Source organism: Solenopsis invicta, chromosome 1 (assembly GCF_016802725.1).
Source record: "Solenopsis invicta isolate M01_SB chromosome 1, UNIL_Sinv_3.0, whole genome shotgun sequence".
Classification (NCBI taxonomy): Eukaryota; Metazoa; Arthropoda; class Insecta; order Hymenoptera; family Formicidae; genus Solenopsis; species Solenopsis invicta.
In genome coordinates, this window is record NC_052664.1 from 15,037,609 (window position 1) to 15,064,120 (window position 26,512).

Consider the following 26,512-nt stretch of genomic DNA (forward strand, 5'->3'; position numbering starts at 1 on the left):
CGTTGATCGTCGTTTATTGTTAGATCAGTATTTATCTTTGCCTAGCATAAGTTAACGTAAGTCCATTCGCGACACGATCCTCGCGTCGGTCACAATACAGTCGTAAATCGCTGTACCTTAGAAAGACTGTTCTGTTTATTTTAAACGGTATACCGATATACCTTTTTTTTATTTTTTATTGTAGATTTAGGCGATAGCCACTTAGTGCCGTAGCACACGAATCATGTAATATTATTATACCTACTGTCGATTGTAACTATAGATGCATTATTATATTACGATAATAATATAATATGCCAATATGTCTTATTTTATTTTTAAATAACATCTGTGTTTTTTAAATCTTTCTCATAACGACATTATAAATTATATTGAATATTTCAAATTTCTTATACATATGTGCTTATTTGAACTGTTGACGATTGTACATATAATAATAAAAACGATTATTAAGAAGAAATCGCACTGTTTTATTGCAATAAACATTTAATATTCATTACTTGGCCATGTAATTAGACACTAGTAATACTAAAATTATAACTCGTTAAATTTATTTTGGAACAACGCGAAATACGTTGACATGATAGGAGTATGAATTCCTTAAGAATAATTATTTATTTTAAATTATTTATTTTAAATAAATTATTGATAAAGCAATTAATGCGAGAATTAATGTATTTATAAATTTCTAACTAAAATAAATCAGTCATTAATTAAGACTTGATCAGTGTTATTTTCGTAATATTTTTATTAATATCTTTTGCCGTAAATATTCATATTTAAAATAATATACAATTTTCAAAAAACTCAACACTATATACAAATATACATTAAAAATTGCACGGAAAAAATCGATTGTACTTATAAATATGATAAAAGTATACAAATAAAAAGAGTATCACAAATATATATGTACATATTTGATAGGCTTGTGGCATATATTATTTACTGCAGAAATAATCTATTAGAATACAATTTTGTTAGGCAAGAACGTACGTGCAATTTTTTATATTATTAATTATTAATATCAACTATTAATACAGTTATAAATAACGATCAAATCATCACAAAAAATTTGTTTCTGATAAAACTATTTTTTACTAAAGCTAGCTCATAAGAAATTCAGGTATGTATCTCGCGAATTTTATAAAATTTAGTATTAAAAATTCGACTATAGAATTTGATGTTATGAATGTAATATATAACATTTAAGCGTCAATGGGACAAAAAGTTAAAGTTACATTTTTTTCTTCTTATTGGAGATCGACTGTTATTGTAAATGTCTTCCCAAACAACACAAAGTTATGACTATTTAAGACCTTTTTTGTCTAGGTTATTTCTTTATTATTTATTTTTCTCATATTCTTAATTTATTTTATTATTTTATAAAACAAATTTTTTTAATTTATTTAATTTATTTAAAATTGATTTAAGAAATAAAATAAATAATACTTAAAAAAGTCAAAACATTAAATTATTTCTTAAATATGTAACGGTTAATAAAAATTGTAAGTTTGAGAGAATTAGTATTTAGGCACTATAGCTTCTGTGAAACTTCGATCAATCGCTGTAATATCTGTACGCAGTCATTTTAAACTTTAAAATCTTGTAACTCCAATCCTTCATTAGCACCTAAATGTTATACGTTACTTTTTTTACAATATCAAATCCTATCTCTTAATATCAAACTTTCTAAAATTCGCGAGATACTTGGATTTCTCCAAACAAAAAATTCGAATATATTGTATGTTTAATCTGTTTGAATAGTTCGAAATAAAAAAAAGCATCACGTGAAATTACATGATTGATCCCCTGAGTTCAAATAATTCGAATATATTTTCAGTTCAAAAGGTTCAAACTATTTGACGTTAAATTTTCGAATTGTCCATACTATTCAATCATCTGACGTTTTTGAGCACTTATTTATACATATGTTACAATTTATACATATAACAATTTAATGAATTCAGGACATATGTAAATATTTTAAAAAGTATATAAATCAAATCTGTATAAACTTAAAAAAACTATCAAAAAAATTTAAAAGTTATTTACAAGTTAAATGGCATAAATATCTAATAATTTTTGATCGATCATCTTTTCTATATCTTTAAATTTAATCAGATCAAATAGAAAGATTCTAAAATACTTCTTCGTTAACAAAAGATATAATATACATTTTTTATGAGATAATTATTTAAAAAATCAAATATTAACAGATTACTGTTAATAGTTTCTATTAATGATTAATTATTTTGCGATCAAAATAATTATCATAATTTTAGCATAAAATTATAATGCTATAAATATAGAACTTGTGTGTAATATTAAGTTTTTATCAGTTATGACTTTGGTTTAATGGGCGAGCCTTAAATAATTCCGCGGAACATAACCTTGTTTACCATCCCGATTCTCTACGAGCCACCATTCATTGTTTCCTTTCTCGTCGTGTGGTCTGACGAGTCTCAAAGCTTGGCCGTTAGTAATGGGCAACGTACCCGGCATATTTTCAGCAAAATTATACATAGCGTAGTAAAACTAAAAATTGAATCATATTAATAAAAAAGATAGAGCACAATATTGAAACATAGTATACAAGAATACTAACTTCGCATTGTACATTCTGATACAATCCAACTTTTGACGCCTCGAGAACGTTGCTGTAAGTATGATTTACTTTCGTTTCTTGTTCTAACGAAAGCAAATCCTGCAAATGCGATGAAGATACCTTCTTGATCTCTTTTTCTGGAGAATCGAGTGACATTAAATTCGGAGGGCTGGAACTCTTTCTCTCAGCAGCAGTGACGTCCGTAGTTTGATCATGATGCTGATTTTGCCGTTGAACCGGTCTCAATTTTTGAGAAGGCAGAAATCCTTGAGTGACTCCAGTATCAACGTACCATCTCGCAGTGTTTCCCATTGGATCCTGTTTTTTTATAACTCCGATCAACGTACCTCTTGCAGCATCCACATCCAATGCAGATGTACTGGCAATATCTTCAACCACCACGTACAATTTGTCTGCGGTATATTTCTCTCTAAGTGAGGATCTCTGCTCTTCGGTTTGCTTACAAACTCGCGATTGGCTCTCGCCTGTTCGTGGATTCGTACCAGCAAATGCGAAACGCGTTACTTGATTCCATATTGAATCATGACTCACAAGAAATGATTCCAGCACGTCTTGTGACGACAAATGTGGTGAGGTCTGAAAATAAAGCATGTTTCATTCATTCTCAAATTATGTCAAACTGAAAGTTTTCTATTAAAATCCGTTATAATCTGTCATTAAGTTCGATTCTTTTTCTCGTTGCGGATTTAATAATGCAGAATATTATAATCTCGAACATTATAAAATTACATATTTGTTCATAATTTGTTCTTATGAAACCTATCTATGAGTAATGATTTATAATATCGATCTCTCGAACAACCTGAACAAATGAAACAATGTACACAAGAACACCGTCATCACTCACAATAATGCATAGATATGAATTTAGTTTTTATTTTTGATTAATTTATTGTATGACTAGTTTTAGAGTAAGATTTTAGTAAATTAATGTTAATAATGCATTTTATATAAATGTAGCAGCTGATAAAAACTTAGTAAGCAGAAACTTGTTCCGCGACTAAATATAAGAAACTTACTGTAATGTACATATGAAAATTTAATATATTATTATTACTGTAATCTTTAATTATATTTGCTTGTCCTTGACCTATTAATAGATTTTATTATCTTTCTATTAAAGTTTTATCCAAATACCTCGCAAAGAGTCAGATATTGCTTGGTAATTTTTCCGCTTAGTAATTTTCGAGCGCCAGCAAAAACATTTATACAATTAACTAAAATGTTTGCCGCTGCATTCAGCAATATTGGTAATTCCTCCAGTAATTGTTGATTTAGAGCTTCGTAATTACTCTTAGCAGTAAATAATTCTTCTTGTACCTAAAACAAAAACAAAAAATTATGAAAGAAACAATATGCTTACAATAAATAAAAACATCTAGTAACGTAACAATTACAATTTTTGATTCTTTATATTTCTCACTCTTTGAAATAGCAGCGTCGTAATCCAGCAATTTATCATGCCTCTTCGCTACCAATACCGCCGGCCCTTCTAACAGCGTTGCTAAGAAATGTAATGGTGCACTAACTTTCTTTTCGATACACGATTTAAAATCCCGCATATATTGTGACCAAATTATAGATCTTATATCCTGCAATTTTTTCACTTCGGCAGTCGGACTTCCTTGGTAATAATGAACCAACAAATCGGCTATTGCTTCACCAGACATAGCTTCATCACTCAAATATGTGATACATTGCTCAACATCTTTTACCAATTGCCATGTACATTTCTCTATGGATCGAAATTGTTTTTCGAGTTCTTCAAACTCGGTATCGCTCGCGACGTTTGTTAATCCCAGACTCGCCGACAATCTCGTACTTAGTCTTGTTGACATTTTTGCCACAGAGTGCATGCTTAATTTCGACATTTTACTAAATAAAGTATTATCATTATCTAAATATTTTGAAACGATATCTCTTCTTCGTTTGTATTCGTTGATGTAACTCGCCACATTCGTCATAGCCTCCCACGCCTCCATTATGGCTGCTTTATCTGGATGATTATCTTCTGTACACTAAAAATTATTTTCCAAGCAGGAAAATATTACAATGTGATATAACTTTGTACATACACATGCGTATAAACATTTATCTGAAAAGTAATCTGAATTCAATTTTGCAAATGCTGCTAGAATTGACATACATCTCTCTCAATTTACTATTCATTAAAATATATATTTCAAAATTGGACTTTTACTACTTTTAAAATACATAATTTATATAATTCTTTACATTTAATGTAACTAATGTGCAATTGCTTACCTTTATTAATTCATATAACATTAATGGATACTTCAAAATTCTTTGAACCGGCTTTATCAGAATAGAACTCATATCAAAGCAAGCAATTTGACGACGTAACGTCTCAATACCCTTGTTAAATACTTTCATGATTTCATCATTATTTTCATACTAAAATACAAATGAGATTCGATTATAAATTAAAATTATCTCAAATTTACATTACCAATCAAAATTTTCAGATTATATAAAATACCTTTTTCAACAGAGCTAATGCAGCTTCATGATTCCCACAATATTTAACATAAACACTTTTCAATTTCTCGGCCATTTTCACGAAACAAGGCCCAATTGTTTGCAAACTTTCATCGCAGCCTTTCATAGCTCTTAATATCATATCCAACAATTCCTCGGCAACGTGAATAACGTCCAAAATATTTCCGAACAACGTCGTAACATCAATCCCTTTCGATTCGAGAAAACTTGGATTGTGCAAGTTAAATGTTTCGTATGTTAACTTTAGATCGCGAACATATTCTTTTTCTGTTAAAACTAATTCCGATATTACATTTTGTCTTTGATCTGCATGCTTTTGTCTCATATCTACAGTATTACTGATTGCAGATTCGTTTTCCTGCGTTTCTCTACTTTGAGCAGATTCTCCATTTGCAACAGTTTCCTTTTGTAATGGCACTCTGCCTGGAGCTGGAACCGGTGGTGCTGGTCTATGTGGTTGAGACAGCCTTTTCGGATTTCGTTCCTCATTCGCGTTTGCTTCCTTATGCCTAATCATCACAAAATCTTCAAAATCTTCCAAATTCGATTCCTGTAGACTGTCCAACGAATATTCGGATACCGAGCTCAAATATTCCCGCGGACACAGACCAACTAGACCACTCTTATTTTTCACTTTCACCCAATCCTCATTGGTCATTTCTAGCACAATGACACTCTCGCCTTCGTGAACGTTCAAATCGCCATTCATCTGTGCATCAAAGGTATAAAGCACTTTTACAGTAACACCTGTTTCTAAAGCATCTTTTTTTGCAAGAATTACTTCAGATTGAGCTTGATGCTGCTTTGCTTCTGCACAATCAACTATGATATTGACATAAGACACTGGAAAAATGCCTTTAGTGGTATCAATCATACCCTCTATCCATTCGGAATCAATATACCTGGTAAGATGCACCACTTCGCCCGCTCCAAAGCTTAATTCATTTGGAAACTGTGCATTAAATGGATACAATGTTATAGCATATGGTTTAATATCGACAGAATTCGTGTGACTGTTATATTGTGTGATTTCCATATTACTAGTTGTTGGCACCTCTGGAAACAAGTCGAAGTAGTTTGGAGCAGGTTCATCTGACATGTTTGCATAAGAATGTAAAGAAGTTTCACCAAAATCTTTGGAAATTGTGCCATTGTGGATTGTCGAGAAAGATGCAAAATTGCTCTCAGTTGCACATGGTATTTGTTCATGATCAATTGTATCTTGATCTTGATCTACTTCTATGTAGGATATAAATCCTTCAGGGAATATGCCTTCTTTACCATCTTCCTTAACTCCACGACACCAACCGTCATCTAACATTTCTGTGACAATAACCGTCTCGCCTGCAATTAAGTCCAATTCTTCATCGAGTTGTGCCTTCAATGTTGTTTTTACCCTCGCTCTTTTCCTTATTGATTTATTTTTTATTGGTTTCTGTAAGAAATATCTCTATATTAATTAACAAGTTTATTAATAGTCTTGATGCATAAATAAAATATAATCTTTATAATATTTTACCTTTATCATTGTTATATCCAATTCCCATGTATGTGTCATTGGAAAAATTCCATTTTTGGAACCTATCCTGCCCATACACCATCCCGAACCAATGTCCCTCATTCCAATTATGAGTTGTCCTAAATATCGAGAGAATTTGTTTGTTGTTTGAATGTTTCAAATCATTACTTTTATTTCTGGGATATCAAAACATAAAAGTCGTTACATCTTTACATAATTGTTAAAAATGAGTTTGTATTCTTCAAAAAAGTGATGTAACAGCATGTCTCAACAATAATCTTACCTTCTGCAAAAGACAAATCTCCAGTTTCTTGACCAGGAAAGTTAGCTATGGAAATGAACAGTCTTTCTGTCTCGCCAAAAGGAGGGATCTCCACCTTATGCAAGTGACTCAAGGGAAACTTGCCGATTCTATCTTGAGATTGACCACGGCACCAGTGTTTATCTACGATCTCGTGTATCTGAAACCAGGATAATACGCCAGCTTGCATTGCTTTCAGCTGTTTACACTTGATTGCTTTTTAGGTTAGGCGTCAAGGTTTCATGAGTACCAGGAAATAATGTCCCTTGGAGAGGCTCAACTCCCCGTCGACGGTGGTGAGAAAATCGTGGAGCACCCTCGCCAACGTTCCCGGCTCCATTTCCGCTGCGACGCACTCGCATCCGTTGAACTCGCGATACTACGATGATATTGTGACTCGCAAGCGCTGACGAGGCGCCTGACAGCCGATACTGCTCCGATAAGTGGCTGTCACGTGGCATACGCTCTTGTGTGTTCGTGGATCATATTGTGTAGCAATTAAGTGATGTTGCATTTAACTGAGAGAAAATCCTTCCCGTCTTGGATAAATGTATGACATGTGAATATTATTCGCGATTGAAGTATGTTTCTTTGCCATAATTGGTGTGATTACGATCAATGCTAATATCGAACGAGAAGATTTTGCGTTTCTGTCACTAAAGTAATAAAAATTGTAATCACTTCAGGTGTGGAAATCTTTTAACGTTGTGTCATATTGTATCTCTAAATAGAATATATGCCTAGTGTGTTCTAGTGTCCTAAATAATATTTATAAATTTAATATTTTTTAGATCTTTTAGATATTTTTTTTTAATACTTTTAAACCAATTTTAAATTTTATTTTACAAATTTTACATTGATGTAAATTTAACTGATATAAAATTTCAGGCTAATCGTGATAATTTCTTATAAGTATATCATACAAGTATTCACACACTTTCTCACAATCTATATACTTCGTATGTATTGCCTGTTGCGTGTATCTATGATATAAATACAAGGATATGCCCTTCCGATGGACGAGTTTAGAACATTCTTGCGCAGCAGCCTGCTTACGTCACATTTGTACAGCCTCGGCTACGTTAATTTGTCAATAATAAAATTACATAGAGAGATAATATATATGTAAACAATGGTTTTCCTTTCCATTCATAAATCCCCAATTTTTCAAATAAAGTACTAAAATTTCATTGATTTTTATTTCAGTTAATTTTCACTTTATTTCACTCAATGTTTTTTGCAACAAATACACATACATAAACAATAAAATTGCTATATTAATGCTATTTTAATTATATTAATGCTACTTAAAAATAGTACAATTTATTAACAATTAATTCATTTTTAATTAATAATTTCCAATATTGTTCATAATTCCAAAGTATCCAAAATATTTTAATGTATTCCATAGATTCCAATATTAATTTTAGCTTAGCTAATTTATAAACTGATGTGACATACTTCTTATTCATTACTCTGGTGAGAGTCTCGTTTGTTCTGTAATAACATTGTCATTATTCACTTAATTATTTATTATATACTTTATTTTACTGATTATCCCAAGTGACAGCGATCATTTTTCAGCTTTCTCTACGTGTATTCGACAAATTAAGCATAAGCGCTTCGAATTTGCCGCCTAATGATGACGTATCAGGCTGCAATTCTCATTGGTTGGCTGGCGTTACCATGCGCAAGAACATACCCTTGTATTTATATCAAGTGCATGTGTTTCATGGAATCAGCTGATCACAGAATGCCGTTCGCGCTAATCGTTCTCTGATCATTTCTTATGATTGGAATAACCTCGTATTTTTTGTGTGCCCGTATGTTAGTATTATACGCCTCAAATAATTCTTGTAAGCAAGATTATAACATGTGAAAGAGACGTGTCGGCCAGTGATGAGGTTAAGAAGGCTAAACATAACCTCAAATAAAGAAATTGTGCAATTTGTACAAAAATTTACAAAGAATAGTAAAATAATGAGTGGCAACGTGATTTTTCGCTATTTATAACTTTCTAAACCTATCTATGTTACTTATTTTTTTTTTATTATTACACATTTTTGTGTTGCTAATAAAAATTAAATAAAACATGAAAGTACGTTACATGATTTTATGTACTCAGATAGCAAATGTTAGCAGTATGCCAAAAATATGATAGCAAATTCGATTATAATTGTAGAGCAGATTTTTATTCTGTGTCCCTTTGTGTGAAACTAAACTTAGTTTCTGACATTAGTTACGATCTGCAAATTATAATATAACAACAGAAATGCAGCAGGAATAGAGCACTGTCATCACGATATCATCTCATATTTTGATATAAGTATTTCTAATACAGATCTTACACGATCAGTAATAATGATCAGTAATATGAAATCAGTAATACTGTGTAACAGTATCAATATTGTAATAGGAACTTTACACAATCATTATTAATATTAGTACTAATACTAGTACTAATATTAGTACTAACAAATACTGACAATATTGATTATGTGTGGTTAATATTGATGGATTGATATGGAATATTCACAGTGATGCAAATTTCTTGATTCTCAAGCATGTATGATATCAATAATAAATATCCTGGTGATCAAACATGCTCCATACCCAGCCACTTACACAAAAACTTATTATTAAACTCAAGTGTGTTTTTTATAATACACAAATTTAATTGTAACTTTAAATACTTTAAGATGTTTATAAGGTAAAATATATTAAATATTATAAAAACTAATGTTAAAAATATATTATACAATTAAATTAGAGTTTATATTTTGATGTTCTTAACATTTTTTAAGAAATATTTTGTATTTATCAAGATAATATTGTTTTGTATTTATTTTATAAACATATATTAAGAAAAAAATATTTAGAACATTACACTTGCTGAAAAATTGCTGTAATACGAATTAAAACTTATGTAGCTTGATTTAATTAAACATCATGGGTTGTTGTTAATATATGTAGTTGACTCAGTTAAATTTTATTTATTCTATTATGTTTATTATTGTCTTTACTTTTAATCTTTTTGTTTCATTAATACTGGTTATTGAATTAAGACTAAGAATCTAATTAAGCTAATGCTGTTGGTTCAACATCATTATTTCTTTGTGTAAAATAAGCATTTAGGTTATTAAAAATAAGCATTTCAGAGAGTCCAGGATTTTGGTTTATTCGGATGCTTTACAAATTTTTATTATTTTGAAAACTATTTGAAACTTTTTCGTATGTTAATATCATTTTATATTTCATATATTAATTAATTCATATAATTAGATTTTATTCACTGTAAAAAAATGCAGATTGTAGTTATCATAATATAATCAGTATTATTAATCGTGTAAGGTTCTTGTTGTAACTTGAAATTATTTCGCCAATATTATTATGCCATCCATAATTGTAAAATTATATTAACAAAAATACGGATTCTCTTCAAACAATCAGTATTATTGTCGATATCTCTATCACATAAGGATGCTAATTTTCGAGAATCAAGAATTCTATATCATCGTCAATATTCTACATCAATCCATAAATATTAACCATATATGATTAATAATATTGTACTTGTTGGTACTGATAGTATTATTGACTAAGGTAATAAGATAATATTACTATAATATTAGAGAAATAATAGATTATTGTTAAATTTTTACTACAATATACACACATTTACAACACATACTCTTAGCAGATTTGCCTATCTGAACATTTTATACATAATAAAGTTAAAATTATATTGAATATTTAGTACAATTTTTAGATAGTTAGCGACCATTATACTAACAATAAGTGTCGAAAGTGACAATATTTTTGCAACATGCTCTGCGTACGCAAGATCCTAAACATTGCGCAGCGGAATCTGCAAGTACGTATCAAAGTTGATACAGTCTATAAAAGCTCAGGAATACTGCTACAAAATATTATTTGTCGTTTGAATCACGACTCCGAAGAATACATATCTGCTGAGGATGAGGGGCAGCAGGATGCGTACTCTGAGATCGCCAGTCGTTATTTGAGCATTGCAGTTGGTGGACATAGAACATTTATTTTACAACCCTATATAAAATGGGGTAGAGATAAAAAGAGGAACACCTCGCCAGAACTACAAATGGCTGAAGCTGTGGCACTAATAAACACTCTACCTAACTGGTGCGTAGTCGGAACGAAGTACGCCCCGTTACTTACGTTGCAGAAGAAACAATTGCTGGGTACTGGCGCGATGAAGGATTTAAAAACGGAGTTACACAAATGCCAACCGACTGCCGTATTTATTAGCACCAATCTACTGAAATTCGTCCAAATCATCGAATTGGAAAAGATTTTTAATCTACCGGTGTACGACCGTTATTCCATAGTCATCCACATATTCCGCGAGCACGCGAAGACCGCAGAAGCAAAATTGCAGGTAGCCTTAGCGGAGATACCATATATCCGGAAAAAAATACTTGAAACAAGCATTACCCGCAGTGGCGCGGTAAACATGACGGAGGAGGCAAAACTGTTACTCGATGGCAAAGAGAAAAAATTGAAAAACGAATTGAAAAAGCTAAAGCAGCATCGACAAACTATCAGAAGCCAGCGTAAGAAACGCGGCTTCCCCACGGTTGCTGTAGTCGGTTACACGAACGCAGGAAAAACCTCCTTGATAAAAGCTCTCACGGATGACAGTTCTCTACAACCTAAGGACAAATTATTCGCAACCCTTGATACGACCGCGCATCAAGGCATTTTACCCAACAAGTTAAAAGTTTTGTACATGGATACTATTGGATTCATTCAAGATGTGCCGGAAACTTTGATTGAACCATTTATTGTTACCTTAGAAGATGCCATAATTGCTGTACGTTGATCTTATATTGGCTCTTCCCCCCTCCTTTATCTCGCTGTTATCTTAATAAAAAAGTTTCTCAATTGAAGCACTTTTTTTCTAGGACGTGATAGTTCACATATACGATGTCAGTCATCCGGATATGAAGGCGCAATATCAACACATTCAGGAGACGATAAAACCTATGTTGGACGATCGTCCAATAATCGACGTCGCTAATAAATGCGATCTTGTTGAAAGCGACTATATACCCAAGGACGCAATTGCTGTCTCCGCTAAGAATTTAACAGGTGTGATCAGAATTCATTAATGAATCGGATGGATGCAATTTGAGTGACGACTTCGAAACGATTTAAATATTTCCAGGAATCGATTTGTTGCGCTTCAAGATACAAGAGGTCCTTTTAGCCACCACTGGACTATTAAGCATACGCGCGAGGGTAAAATCGGGCAGTTCCGCGGCCAGCTGGTTGTACAAGATGACGACCGTGATAAACGCCGAATCAGATCCGAACGATGCTCAGTATTTAATTATGGAAGTGCTCACCACTTCGGTCGATATTCAAAAGTTTAAAAAATTTCTAGCAACAAATAATTTAAAGCAATAAAACATTTTATATCATACAGTATTTTTTGCACTGTTTCCTTCTACGTACTAGAAAGAGCTAAGATATATATTATTTGTAGAGATTTAAAATAATTTGATGATAGAGATATTTTTTTATCGATTAATTTTATCTTATGATTAAAAAAAGATTACATATTATCTATCATTATATACGTGAGCATTTAATGGCATTGTAATGTTACAAAAAACAATCATTTTCTTCCCGAACAAAATATTTTAAATTTCTCACGCCAGACATATCGGAGATCTTTACTAAATTGCATGATTCACAAGTTATGATTTGCACTTAAATGTAATAAGGAGATAACGAACACATGTGTCGCCATTGTTATCGGAGAAGTCATACGTATTCAATTTACATATAAATATCTGAATTATCGAGAACGTTTTTTGTTCGAATGAATCACGCACGCGCACATATAGTATAGAGAACGCACTTGAAAATCTTAGGATATCCTTGAGCACGGCATGCTGCCAAGAAGTCATTTCTTTTTACAGCCCGGCATGTACACGTGCTCAGCACGTGTTTCTCTGCAATCGGCAGACGACACGACTTAAAATTTCAACCGAGAGATACTCGTTAGGACTATTAACAAGATTAAAGACTTTATCACGGCGCTTAAGCACAGGCGAAGCAAGTATACAATTTATAAAGTTAGCTCTATAAATAGGATTTCGTACTTAAAACGAAGCTTATCGCTTGCGCTGTCTGAACCCTCTAATATTCCCATTGATATTTACGAATGCTGATTAAAGAATGGAAAAGACCTGTCAACGTTTTCAATAAATTGTGCACTTGTCAAAACCTAATCGCGAAAAAAGTTGAAAATAAATTTAACATCTTCAAGACCGAAGTTCATGATTCTTTTTTTTATAAAATATAAAGAAATTTAAACGATTTTTTAATATAATTATCAAAAATTTTGAAACCTAAGTAAAATTGTACAGCACAATTAAAATCAAGAAAAGGTCTACAAGAATCTCTCTAAATTCTTTAGAGTGAGATTCCATTCCAAATTAGAGAACCCATAACGAATTTCACAATGTTCAAATAATGATTTTAAAAATATTTCACCTTTTTTAACCCATGAGAATGATTATAATAAATATTAGTTTGAGTAGCGAAAACGTGCATTTGTCGTGAGTTTTACGAACATAAATAAATCTAAAGGACAGTTACCCGAAAAAGACTGGCCTTTAAAATAAAGAACGTATAGTCACTATAGGCATAGGTGCATGACTTTTATATACATTTTCTAGTTCTTCGAACTGCGCATATTCGTTTTGAAACGTAAAAATGGTAAACTGTATTTTTTTTAAATTCTACGCTTTTCAAGAGATGTATTTTTTCTATAATTACATATAATCTCGCAAAAGCATATTTTGTTTGAAAAATTTCCATAGATTTTTTTCGTTTCCGAGGTAATCGATTATATCACACCGTTGTATAAATATTAACATTCTGCTGGCAGAAAAGATTGAAACATTTTCAACGAATTGTAAATTTTTAAACTTTTTATTAACACTTCCATTTTTTTAAAATAAAAGTTTGATGATGCGTTCGTCATATGATTTCGTGCTTCATGCTTCTTAGCCAAGGAAAATACGATGCTATTTCAGTGTTGCATGTGGTATGTATTCTGGTGAGAGGCATTGAAATAGGAAGAAGGATCTCCACGAAAGGAAAAGCTCTTTAGGCTCTCACGCGGAGATGCGCGTGGCCTGAAATTTGGCTGACGATCGATTCGCGTTTCGGATCGTTGCCTCGATGGAAAAGATTGTTGCTCGCCTCGTTTAGTTATCGCCGCTGTTTTATTAAGAGTTCCGTTTGTTTGCTTTATCTTTTCGCTCGCGCGGAATGTGCCGGCGATCAACCATCGCGAGAGAAACTTCACGACGAGGGTGCCGTCACGGCGCGATGTATAATTCATAGAACTCGATGGCTCTGCGCGTCCAAAGGGTGTCCCGGTAATTTTATACGACTATAACAAAGTGAAATGTTATTTTTTTCACAATAACGCTCCCTTTATCTAAACGAGAAACTTAATCTGCTTGTTGTAATCTCGAGAGTTCACTCCAACTCCTATCCTTCTTATCACCGAATGCACGATAGCTATGCCGACTGAGTGTCATCGTAAAATTCAGTCAAAGGGAACGTGAAACGAACGCGAATCGGAGGGGTGAAGAGAGGAGGGTGATTACCAACGAGCCGCGACAGCTACGTTCTATGCGGGCGACTCTCGACCGTAAAACTCTCGAGTACGCACTAACCCGAGCAACGCGTCATTAATATCCGGTGACGGCGGGACACCCTGTGTGTAGCCTTATAAAGTACTCCGGCAGAATTAATCGCGCCGCGCGGAGGAAGAGTCCCAGACTCTCCGCGCGTCGTCCTTTGGCTGCGGGAATTAATGAAGGATTGATATCGCGATTATGTTGTAGCAATAGCGCGGAAGAGGGGTCCGGCGGTGGGCACCGTGTGGGCCGATCGGCAGTGGCGGCAGCGCGGATCGTGGCGATAATTAATTGCAGGCGTGACGGCGCTTTAACGTCATTAATTTTCATTATCTCGATCGGAATCCGCTTGTAGCGCGGAGCGCCGCCGCTTCGCAACTCGCTAATTTCGCGCGCATGCTCGCTCATTCGCTCGCTCGTACGCTCGTGGTAATCTCCCCGCTTCCGGGAAAAGCGTTAACAATTCTTGGGGCGAGCTCCACTGGGGGATGGAGCGGGAGGGAAGAGTGACAAGGGGGATCTTGCAAAATTTGTCACACACCCGCGGCTACGGTGACGCTAATGTTACGACCGCTCCTGCGGCCAGGATTCGCGGCGCGCGACGACGCGGGCGATGCACTTTGCGTGCTGTTTGGATTATTAAAGCGAGCTGAGTAAAACCTAATTATCGCAGTGGTTGACCGAACGACAGGTCTCCACCGCTGTACCCGCCCAATGTGTATATCAAGGCGCTACGATGTAGCCAAAGAGACCGCTACGCAGTGAATTGAAGTTGTCGCGCAAATGTCCCGTCTGACAAGATCATCCACGCAGTTTTTTCACTTATCAAAAGTTTTTCATCTCGGATAACAAATGAACTAATCTTAGTCTTTAACTGTTCACTTAGCACGTATCTTTACACTCAGAGAAAAAAATTGTTTTTGCAACTATTAATTTGTGAATGAACAGCACTTAACTATGTACTACAAAGTTGTAATAAAAACAATAATAAGTTATATAAACTAAGAAAATGCAGTTATATTAACCATTTGCAATAAAATTGTTAAATAAACTATAGAAAAATAGTAATACAAAGTAGGACAAAATTATTGAATACGTACCGATCTGTTAAACAGTTCCTATTCAATATTTCACATTTTTACCTCATATAAGCAAATTTAGTGACAAAAATAAAAAGTAAATAAGAAATAAATAATATAGACAAAAATTTAATAAGTTTTATTTGTTGTACATGCTATCAGCATTTTAGAAAATCAGGTACATAATTTAAAATTTTCATCAAACTTCTACAGCTAATGATAACGTAATTATGCATTTTATTTTGAATTGTTATATTTTTATAAAATATAACAATTCTTGTTGTAGAATATTTTACATCTATTGTATGTACATATATTCACAATTATTATAAAAGTTATATCAATATTTATAAACTCTGTCAAATTTTCTAATTCATATCACCACACAAATTTTAGTACGAAGAAATGATACTATTATAATGTAAGACTGATAAGTGATAAAATTAGTAATTGCTGTAAATAAAAATGTCAATTACAAAAATAAATTCAAGCCAATTTTATTTTAGTGTTTTTACCTTTTTATTATTGTCATTTATTAATAATTGAATATTTAATGGCTTTTTCGATAAATTATTAATAGAATAAATATTAGTCAATAGTGTGTGTGTGAAGCTGGCACATCATTTGGTGGAAAATCACTAAACATTGACAGTTCTGAGTTTATTTTCAATAGTTCTACAGTTCCTGATAGATAAAACAAATAGTTCTAGCCTTTAAAGCGAAAAAAACGCATAGGACAAAGTGAGGTGCCAGGTTCACGCAGCACCTCAGTTTGTCCTACGACATTTTCCAGACCGAATTCTTGTAGGATTTTAAAAGATCTATAGTTCTAGATGAGTTCTAGAAAGAGTTCCAGCGTTTAACATAGTTTTTTTATTTTTTTTATTTTTTTTTTATAAAACATTTATGTTATAATATTATATAATAGAGTTCCGTGTACAAAAAAATATTTTTCCTACAGTTCTCAACATATTAAAGCGCGTTCCAAAGAGTTCCGGGCGATTCCGATATTAGTTAATTAACAAAAAATTAATAACTCCCGAAAAAGTCGATTTTCCGCACATATAGGTGAGGTGCTGGACTTTTTCGAAGAGTTCTGTGTACGAAAAAATATTTTTCCTACAGTTCTAAACATATTGAAGCGCGTTCCGAAGAGTTCCGGGCGATTCCGATATTAGTTAATTAACAAAAAATTAATAACTCCCGAAAAAGTCGATTTTCCGCACATATAGGTGAGGTGCTGGACTTTTTCGAAGAGTTCTGTGTACGAAAAAATATTTTTCCTACAGTTCTAAACATATTGAAGCGCGTTCCGAAGAGTTCCGGGCGATTCCGATATTAGTTAATTAACAAAAAATTAATAACTCCCGAAAAAGTCGATTTTCCGCACATATAGGTGAGGTGCTGGACTTTTTCGAAGAGTTCTGTGTACGAAAAAATATTTTTCCTACAGTTCTAAACATATTGAAACGCGTTCCGAAGAGTTCCGGATGATTCCGATATTAGTTAATTAACAAAAAATTAATAACTCCCGAAAAAGCCGATTTTCCGCACATATAGGTGAGGTGCTGGACTTTTTCGAAGAGTTCTGTGTACGAAAAAATATTTTTCCTACAGTTCTCAACATATTGAAGCGCGTGCCGAAGAGTTCCGGGCGATTCCGATATTAGTTAATTAACAAAAAATTAATAACACCCGAAAAAGCCGATTTTCCGCACATATAGGTGAAGTGCTGGACTTTTTCGAAGAGTTCTGTGTACGAAAAAATATTTTTCCTACAGTTCTCAACATATTAAAGCGCGTGCCGAAGAGTTCCGGGCGATTCCGATATTAGTTATTTAACAAAAAATTAATAAACTCTTCGAAAAAGTCCAGCACCTCACCTATATGTGCGGAAAATCGGCTTTTTCGGGAGTTATTAATTTTTTGTTAATTAACTAATATCGGAATCGCCCGGAACTCTTCGGCACGCGCTTTAATATGTTGAGAACTGTAGGAAAAATATTTTTTTGTACACGGAACTCTATTATATAATATTATAACATAAATGTTTTATAAAAAAAAAAAAAAAAAAAAAATAAAAAAACTATGTTAAACGCTGGAACTCTTTCTAGAACTCATCTAGAACTATAGATCTTTTAAAATCCTACAAGAATTCGGTCTGGAAAATGTCGTAGGACAAAGTGAGGTGCTGCGTGAATCTGGCACCTCACTTTGTCCTATGCGTTTTTTTCGCTTTAAAGGCCAGAACTATTTGTTTTATCTATCAGGAACTGTAGAACTATTGAAAATAAACTCAGAACTGTCAATGTTTAGTGATTTTCCACCAAATGATGTGCCAGCTTCACACACACGTCAATAGTTTCTAATATTTTTAATTACTTTCATAAATTCAATTGTTTTTTCCAAGACAATATAATTTTAGAAATCACAGGTACGCTTCTTGTGACCAGTTTTCTAAATCACAGTTTTCGCAGCATTTTACAGAACAGCATATAAATACTTATAAATAATAATAAATTAATTTGTTATTATTGAAAAGTTCAATATGTACAATAATAATAGAATAATAGATGACTGAAACATCAAACTACAATTTCGAATCTTGATTTGCATCTGGCAAAATAGTACCAAATGCGAAATATAATAAAAAATAGCTTAAGTAGGGTGAATTTTTTAATTCATCAATTGATTAATCGCATTATGCGCAAATGTAACTGCTAACAGATTAATATTACAAGTTTTATTTCACGTACTGAAGTATACATTTCAGTGTAATAAATTGTTGGATAAAAATTGTTCTAAGATTAAAAAATATCGATATTAATCTACCGCATCTAGTTAAAATGGATCTCTGTCGAGGGGAAATTCACAGCCGGCATTGGTGTACAAAATTTCGGCAGTGGACTGCCGAAAAAAGTAAGCAGTGACCTATAATATTGACGGCATTGTCGTCAGTGGTTGGGGAGTGGTGAGCTCACTTCAGAGTCGGTTTTTCGATCATGGGGTTGAGCACAAAAATTTTTTCTTGCATATTCCGAAAGTACATAAATAAAAGAATATTTTAAGCCTATAATCAATTTCATAATTGCTTTCTTTCTGGTAGTTTATATTAAAATGTATAGATACAGTTCGTAAATAAAATTTTGGGAAGTTTTTTGTATAATTGTGTAGAATACTTCGGGAAAGCTTTAGAATTCTTGTGCAGGCATTGGCGTATGATAATGGGCACGCGGTAGTGTTCATAATTGCATGGCATTGCCTTAATTTTAATATAGAATTGACGGCATTGTAGGCATTGACTAACAATAAGCATTGTCGGCAGTGTACAAAAATGTCGGCAGTGTTTTACAGCAATGCCAAAAATCGGCATTGGTGTACAAAATTTTGGGTTGTGAATTCCCCCTCGATCTCTATCAATATATTCAACAAAAATTCATTATTGGATTAAAATATATTTGTCACTCACCGACACACGATGTGCAGCAGCGGAGTTTTCAACATCGACCTGTAAAACACAAATAAATATAATTCACATTATACTGTCGTATGCAGTAATCAATATTGCAAAAACTGATTAAGTTACATGCACCTTGAGTTTTTATTCATCCTTCTTTTTCAAGCACAAATTATAAATAAAATAACTGTGTTTTTAAAAAATTACTTGTAATATCATTTTAATTAATATTACATATTATTTTCTTAAAATTTCAGAAAAAGCAAATCTTGCTACGACTCTAAGGGCCAGTGTCGCAATCTCTGATTAACTTAACTGACTGGTTAGGTGTTCAATCATGATTGGTTATTTTTGGTGAATTCTACTTAACTACAGATGTGATTAGTAAATTCCAATAGAAGAATCAGCAGATTAAGTTAATCGAAGATTATGAAACTGGCCTTTGAGGTTCATAATTATAAATTGAGCAAGTTATAGGCATTACAATTGTAATAAGCTATTTATTTTATCACTAGTTAACAGTTTCAGATTCGTATACTGACAGACAATGTGTAATACTAAAGCTAAAGTCCAAAATGTAATTATTTCAGACCAGATGTGTGAAAGCGAACATTGTTCTAATTGTAAAAGATGAAATATCAAACGAACGAGGGCAGTAAGGTAAGAGTACAAATATGAAACTGTTAACTAATGAAATAAAATAAAATAAAAAATTTATTACAATTGCAATGCCTGTAGCTTACTCAATTCACAATCATTGACCTTAAGGGTCTTAGTGAAATTCACTTTTTCTGAAATCTTAAGAAAATAACATATAATATTAATTAGGATAATAATTGTGCGCTTAGAATATTGTTCATTAGAGATAAGAGGGAGTGGTCACTTATACAAGGTACATATATCAATTAATAAAATAATGCACACACTTACCGAATTGCTCCACGCAGGCCGTCCTTCGCTGACGATGTCTCTTTTTGTCGCTCTTGAAGAATTACTGCACATTAACGACGACCGCACGATACATTGTTCACCACTTCCGATACCGCACCACGACACCGTCGGGGAAGTTACCGTCCCGGCAAACGACGAATCTCAAACGCCAGAGAATCGCGCGCGTCGTAACATAACCTAACCTAACTAACCATTCAACCGGTTAGTCGCGGCCGTTGCTGACACACAACACGTAACAGGCGCGTGACCGGACGATTATTATATTCACGTTTTCACACACTGATAAACATACGAATTGAGACCGAAAACAAACAGCCGCGGATTGAAAAATGCGATCGACCCAGGGGTTGACGCCGTCGCTAACGCAACGAGCTTCGATCGAACGGCTCGATATTTTAGTCGGCACTCACGATACTACGCGGATAACATGTCACACATGAGCTTCAACAAAACGTGATACGATCGCGGCTGATCAGGAGCAACGAAGATTGCGAGGCAAGCGGAGAATCGAGTCGAGTAACGTTACACGAGCACGAGACAGCCACGAGACGCGAGCAACAGGCTCGTAACGCTTGACGAACGAGATACGATCCTAGCACCTACGCTGCTACTACACTCGACACACCCGACATTGTATCCGTACATAACTTCATCACGAGGAACACGAAAGAAGCACCGGGAAGCACGGAGCGTCCGCCGGTCACCGGTACAAGCGGGTAGAAGACGGAGCAACATGGCGGTGATAGCGACTCGACGACCGTCGTCGGAGCTGCGCAGTCACTGCGCCATCTACGAACGTTGCCGAGGGGCGGCGGACGCGAACGAGTGCCGGCTTGGTCGCAAGCCGGCACTCGTTCGCGTCCGCCGCCCCTCGGCAACGTTCGTAGATGGCGCAGTGACTGCGCAGCTCCGACGACGGTCGTCGAGTCGCTATCACCGCCATGTTGCTCCGTCTTCTACCCGCTTGTACCGGTGACCGGCGGACGCTCCGTGCTTCCCGGTGCTTCTTTCGTGTTCCTCGTGATGAAGTTATGTACGGATACAATGTCGGGTGTGTCGAGTGTAGTAGCAGCGTAGGTGCTAGGATCGTATAGATCGTATCTCGTTCGTCAAGCGTTACGAGCCTGTTGCTCGCGTCTCGTTGCTGTCTCGTGCTCGTGTAACGTTACTCGACTCGATTCTCCGCTTGCCTCGCAATCTTCGTTGCTCCTGATCAGCCGCGATCGTATCACGTTTTGTTGAAGCTCATGTGTGACATGTTATCCGCGTAGTATCGTGAATGCCGACTAAAATATCGAGCCGTTCGATCGAAGCTCGTTGCGTTAGCGACGGCGTCAACCCCTGGGTCGATCGCATTTTTCAATCCGCGGCTGTTTGTTTTCGGTCTCAATTCGTATGTTTATCAGTGTGTGAGAACGTGAATATAATAATCGTCCGGTCACGCGCGTGTTACGTGTTGTGTGTCAGCAACGGCCGCGACCAACCGGTTGAATGGTTAGTTAGATTAGGTTATGTTACGACGCGCGCGATTCTCTGGCGTTTGAGATTCGTCGTTTGCCGGGACGGTAACTTCCCCGACGGTGTCGTGGTGCGGTATCGGAAGTGGTGAACAATGTATCGTGTGGTCGTCGTTAATGTGCAATTCTTCAAGAGCGACAAAAAGAGACATCGTCAGCGAAGGACGGCCTTCGTGGAGCAATTCGGTGTGTGCATAATTTTATTAATTGATATATGTAACTTGTATAAATGACCACTCTCTCTTATCTCTAATGAACAATATTGTAAGCGCACAATTATCCTAATTACTATTACATGTTATTTTCTTAAGATTTCTGAAAAAGTGAATCTCGCTAAGACCCTTAAGGTCAATGATTGTGAATTGAGTAAGCTACAGACATTCCAATTGTAAAAGGTTTTTTATTTTACCACTGGTTAACAGTTTCATATTTGTGCCCTTGTTACCTTCCTGCCCTCATCCGTTTGATATCTCACTTTTTACAATTAGAACAATGTTCACTTTCACACATCTGATCTGAAATAATTACATTCTGAACTCTAGTTTTAGTGGTCTACACATTGTTTGTCAGTATATGAATCTGAAACTGTTAACTAGTGATAAAATAAATAGCTTATTACAATTGTAATGCCTATAACTTGCTCAATTTATAATCATGAACCTCAAAAGTCAGTTTTACAATCTTTGATTAACTTAATCTGCTAATTTTTTTATTGGAATTTACTAATCACATTTATCGTTTAGTAAAATTTACCAAAAATAACCAATCACGATTGACACTTAACCGGTCGGTCAGTTAAGTTAACCAGAGATTGTGAAACTGGCCCTTAAAGTCATAGCGAGATTTGCTTTTTCTGAAATCTTAAGAAAATGACATGTAATATTAATTAGAATGATATTACACGTAATTTTTTAAAAATACAGTTAGTTTATTAATCATTTGTGCTTGAAAAAGAAGGATGAATAAAAACTCAAGATGCATGTAACTTATTCAGTTTTTGCAATATTAATTACTGGGGTTGATACTATAATGTGAATTATATTTATTTGTATTTTACAGGTCGATGTTGAAAACTCTGCTGCTGCACATCATGTGTCGGTGAGTGACAAATATATTTTAATCCAGTAATGAATCTCTGTTGAATATATTGATAGAGATCCATTTTAATTGGATGCAGCAAATTAATATCGATATTTTTTAATCTTAGAAAAATTTTTATCCAACAATTTATTACACTGAAATATATACTTTAGTACCTAAAATAAAACTTGTTATATTAATCTGTTAACACAAGACTGAAGCCAGCAGCCGAACTTGGCAGCCGAACGCTGGAACCCAGATTTTTTACTAATTCATTAGGAACACATCTAGGCAAGATGTAAAAAAAGTTTCAGCGTTTGGCCACCTTTTGTTTATTAATTATAGATGAATAATTAAGGCATTATACCCGTTTTTCGAAATGTCAATTTTTTTGAAAATTTAAAACGTGGCCAAACGCTGAAACTTTTTTTACATCTTGCCTAGATGTGTTCCTAATGAATTAATAAAAAATCTGGGTTCCAACATTCGGCTGCCAAGTCTGGCTGCTGGCTTCAGCTTCGAGTAATCAGTTTTTGTAATATTAATTACGCTATTATGATGTGAATTATAATTATTTGTGTTTCACAGGTCGACGTTGAATACTCCGCTGCTGCGCATGTCGGTGAGTGATAATTATATTTTAATCTAGTAATGAATCTCTTGAATATATATTGATAGAAGAGATCCATTGCTTTAGATATTGATAAAGATCCATTGCTAAAGATCCATTTAAAATGAATGCGTTACACTACATTAAGATCACTATGTAATCCTGGAAAGTATTTCTGTCCAATAATTTATTGTACGTAAATATACACTTCAGTACGTAAAATAAAACTTGTTATATTAATCTGTTAACGCATATTTTGATGTCACAGGAAAACATAGAGTTCACAAATCTTATTTTGTTTGTTTGAAATTTGTAGATTAAACATGTAAGTGCGTGTAAAGAAATATTTTTATACACTTTTTGCCAAGCGTTTATACCCGCAAGATTTTCAGTAAATTGAACATACCATGAGATATTTTTTATTATAAAAATCCTTATATAAAATAATATGGTATATAAAATATATAAAATATTTATATAAAATAATCTACATTTTTCAAGTACTTACATTATAATTTTTTAAATTAATTTAAATTAAATTAAAAGTATTTTTGATTATTACTTATTTACAAAATAGTAGAATAAAATGAGAATGTTTATTAAGCTAACAGCTGCAGAAAGAAATTCTAAATATAAAAAAAATGAGAAAAAGATAGCATTAGAAAAGTATGTATTTGTTTTTTAATTTTCTTCTTTTTTTGTCTTATTTTAATGTCTGTGCTAACTTTAACCTTAAGCTAATACAGCCATCGTTTTTAGCGAAATGACTGGAGTAAAAAAATCGTAAATAGAGCAAAAAATTAGCAAGAGAAGCAAATATTTCCCGTATGAGTCGCATTTGATTATGCTACAATGGCTGTGCCAACTTAATAGACGTCCATTTATTTTTATTATTTTGTGAAGCATTTAATTAGCACTTAATTCTACTGTATTTGTTTATTGATTTACATAAAAAATATTTATGTTTTTGTTGGGAGGGGGGGAGCGGCTAACTTAATGTTAAGCCAATATCGCCTAATTTCTTTTTTAATTGTCTGACAAGCGGTTTGAGCATCTAATTTCGAACTTTAGCACCTAATTAGCACTTAATTTTTAAATTAATTTTGCACTTGTGGGAGGGAGTTAACTTAACAGGAATAACGTAAATACATATTGCATCATGTCGACACATTTAGACCGTGGTCTGATTCGCGTTCAAACCTCTATTGGCTTTATTCTATATTCTTGTTTATGTGTAATGAACAATAAAAAAAGAGGCCACTAGCGCTTTGAACGTGAATTTTTTATGTAAACCAATCGGACCGCAGCTTTAGTCAGTATAACAGATATTTTAACAGCTTTATCTCGCTATATTTAACGTTTAATAATTTGCTTTTCGGGACAGACCGCCACGTTTTTCTTCCAGATTCTTTCATTTTGAATGAAAACATATCGAAAGAGTACATTTTTATTAAGATTTGAGGTGACGTCCTTTTTCTAAATAATTACCATATTATAATTATATAATTATAGTTGAGATGCTATTTCACAATAAACTACACCAGAATAGTTTATTAAACTGTGTATGTTAATTTTGTATATTGTACAGTTGTCACTTTTGTAGTTGCCACTATGAATTTTTCTCTGACAATGAGTGTACAATCTGAGCGCGATGCAAATCGAGTCCCTTCACCACCTTCATCATTCCCATCTTTAGGTCAATTAAAAAAAAAACGAGAGACGCCGTTTCTTTTCTTATCTCTCCTGAACGAACCTGCCGGAAAAGTGGCAACGATAATGGGGGCTTGGTCCATTAGATCGCTATCAGCCCGGGCCCGAACCGTATTTATTTAAACACGCTTTAAATACAAAGCTGCGGCTTGACCGGGGCCTATCGCGCTTGCCCCCGGCAATTAAACGAACGATTGGCTAACGAACGTCGATCGCCTCGCCGAGTGCGGGACTCGTGTAACGTAATGACCGCCGTGCTGATTTGCTTGCCGTTACGGATTCAATTACGGGCGACCTGCCCTGGTATTTTGCACGGAGTGGCATGCCCGAGCGTTCCCGAGATCAACGACGAAAATTGAATTAAACCTAACGCGTCTCTATACCCTACACGCGCATAAATAACGAAAGTGACACCGCCATCACTCCGGCACCTAACGAACATAATCCGATACTTGCGTTGTTTTAAGCGCCGTTCGGCCGTTGCCAGGCAAGTTGCGAACATGCCTACTAAATGAAGTTCAGATCAAACAAGGGCTGGCGCTAATTGACTTTAACCGAAACACCGATTGGTTAACGCCGATTATTTTTAACTCTCTGCCATTCAATGCAACTTCCAAGTCAAATATCCATTCGTTTCGATCACGTGTTCTTATTCGCGTTTGTCGTTGATGAAAATTGCAGGCTTTTCATATTTCCTATTAAATCTATTCAAATGCATTGATTCGTCGTTTTATTTGAATTTTATTTGAATTTACATTTATTCGTTTGTTGAAAAATTTTTTCAAAATCCGAAAAATTATAATTGTAATTTTTTCAAATGAAATTTAAAATCTTGTAGAAATCAATTTTAACTCTAATTTGAAACTGAACTCTTCTTTAACTGCTTGACTATCAATTTACCTGATGTGTGCAAAGTATCCCACGGAAGAATACCGGAAGCGCATTTCGTTTGAGCGTTTCGTTTCGCGCATGTAAGTATTCACACATCCAACTGTCATCATATCTAGGAAGTGTCTGGGAACTTGAAAGACACGAAAATTGGGCTCAACAGCGTTTGACTTTTGCAAATATAAGTTCTTCCATGTTTAATCGCTCAAAAGGAGGTACGGAATGCCCGTGGTGTGAGGTCGGCGACGTAAGGTGGGGCCAGTTTTGCGGCCGACATTTGCGGCTTGGTTAGTAACTCTCGAGTTTGAGCGGCTGACTTCAAAGGGACGCGAAAAAATTCGTGTGGGACCGACCCCGCATAAGGGAATACCTTCGCGAAACGATCAACGCGATTCCCTTCTCGCGAATTATCTCCTTCCCTCTGTTTCTCGTCTTCCTCCTTCGCGTATCTTGCTCGCGCAAGAGGTCGAACATCGAGCGATACGCGCATTTGCATACGCATTTGCCGTCATCTCCTTTTCCGCTTCATTCACGTTCTCGTCATTGCAACT

General features: G+C 34.4%; 2 protein-coding genes and 1 long non-coding RNA gene across 10 annotated transcripts; 2 read left to right on the top strand and 1 right to left on the bottom strand.

The window, feature by feature from the left end:
• Positions 1-165: 165 nt before the first annotated feature.
• LOC105194314 (dynamin-binding protein) lies at positions 166-7,649 on the bottom strand. 2 transcript variants are annotated; one of them, XM_011159169.3, is made up of 9 exons: positions 7,220-7,649; positions 6,952-7,129; positions 6,669-6,787; positions 5,130-6,584; positions 4,895-5,044; positions 4,027-4,647; positions 3,767-3,949; positions 2,609-3,205; positions 166-2,538 (listed from the first exon to the last, which is right to left on the bottom strand). In XM_011159169.3, the coding sequence occupies exons 1-9, from the start codon at positions 7,307-7,309 to the stop codon at positions 2,356-2,358; spliced, it is 3,576 nt and encodes a 1,191-aa protein (XP_011157471.1). In that variant the 5' UTR covers positions 7,310-7,649; the 3' UTR covers positions 166-2,355. The 2 variants fall into 2 exon arrangements, with proteins under 2 accessions (XP_011157471.1, XP_011157472.1); XM_011159170.3 differs by lacking the exon at positions 7,220-7,649 and having other exon boundaries at positions 6,669-6,844; positions 6,952-7,081.
• Positions 7,650-8,667: 1,018 nt separating this feature from the next.
• Positions 8,668-12,435, top strand: LOC105194312 (putative GTP-binding protein 6). 7 transcript variants are annotated; one of them, XM_011159167.3, is made up of 4 exons: positions 8,668-8,825; positions 10,739-11,818; positions 11,910-12,096; positions 12,173-12,435. In XM_011159167.3, exons 2-4 carry the CDS (start codon positions 10,796-10,798, stop codon positions 12,412-12,414), a joined length of 1,452 nt encoding a protein of 483 aa, XP_011157469.2. In that variant the 5' UTR covers positions 8,668-8,825; positions 10,739-10,795; the 3' UTR covers positions 12,415-12,435. The 7 variants fall into 7 exon arrangements, with proteins under 7 accessions (XP_011157469.2, XP_025987975.2, XP_039304577.1 ...); XM_026132190.2 differs by having other exon boundaries at positions 8,669-8,873; XM_039448643.1 differs by having other exon boundaries at positions 8,669-8,825; positions 10,727-11,818.
• An 8,645-nt stretch (positions 12,436-21,080) lies between these two features.
• On the top strand, positions 21,081-23,491 carry LOC120358343. The gene is made up of 3 exons (XR_005575295.1): positions 21,081-21,859; positions 22,733-22,771; positions 23,342-23,491. It is a non-coding gene; the product is annotated as an uncharacterized LOC120358343 (long non-coding RNA).
• The last annotated feature ends 3,021 nt before the right edge of the window (positions 23,492-26,512 follow it).

Bases quoted from the DNA above. Each gene is read 5' to 3' on its own strand.
- LOC105194312 (XM_011159167.3), top strand. From the start codon at position 10,796: ATGCTCTGCGTACGCAAGATCCTAAACATTGCGCAGCGGAATCTGCAA. The intron at 11,819-11,909 runs GTACGTTGATCT...CTTTTTTTCTAG, and splicing joins TAGAAGATGCCATAATTGCT to GACGTGATAGTTCACATATA. The intron at 12,097-12,172 runs GTGTGATCAGAA...AAATATTTCCAG, and splicing joins CTCCGCTAAGAATTTAACAG to GAATCGATTTGTTGCGCTTC.
- LOC105194314 (XM_011159169.3), bottom strand. From the start codon at position 7,309: ATGGAGCCGGGAACGTTGGCGAGGGTGCTCCACGATTTTCTCACCACC. The intron at 4,648-4,894 runs GTAAGCAATTGC...AATAATTTTTAG, and splicing joins TGTTATATGAATTAATAAAG to TGTACAGAAGATAATCATCC. The intron at 3,206-3,766 runs GTATTTGGATAA...CTTTATTTTCAG, and splicing joins AATATCTGACTCTTTGCGAG to ACCTCACCACATTTGTCGTC.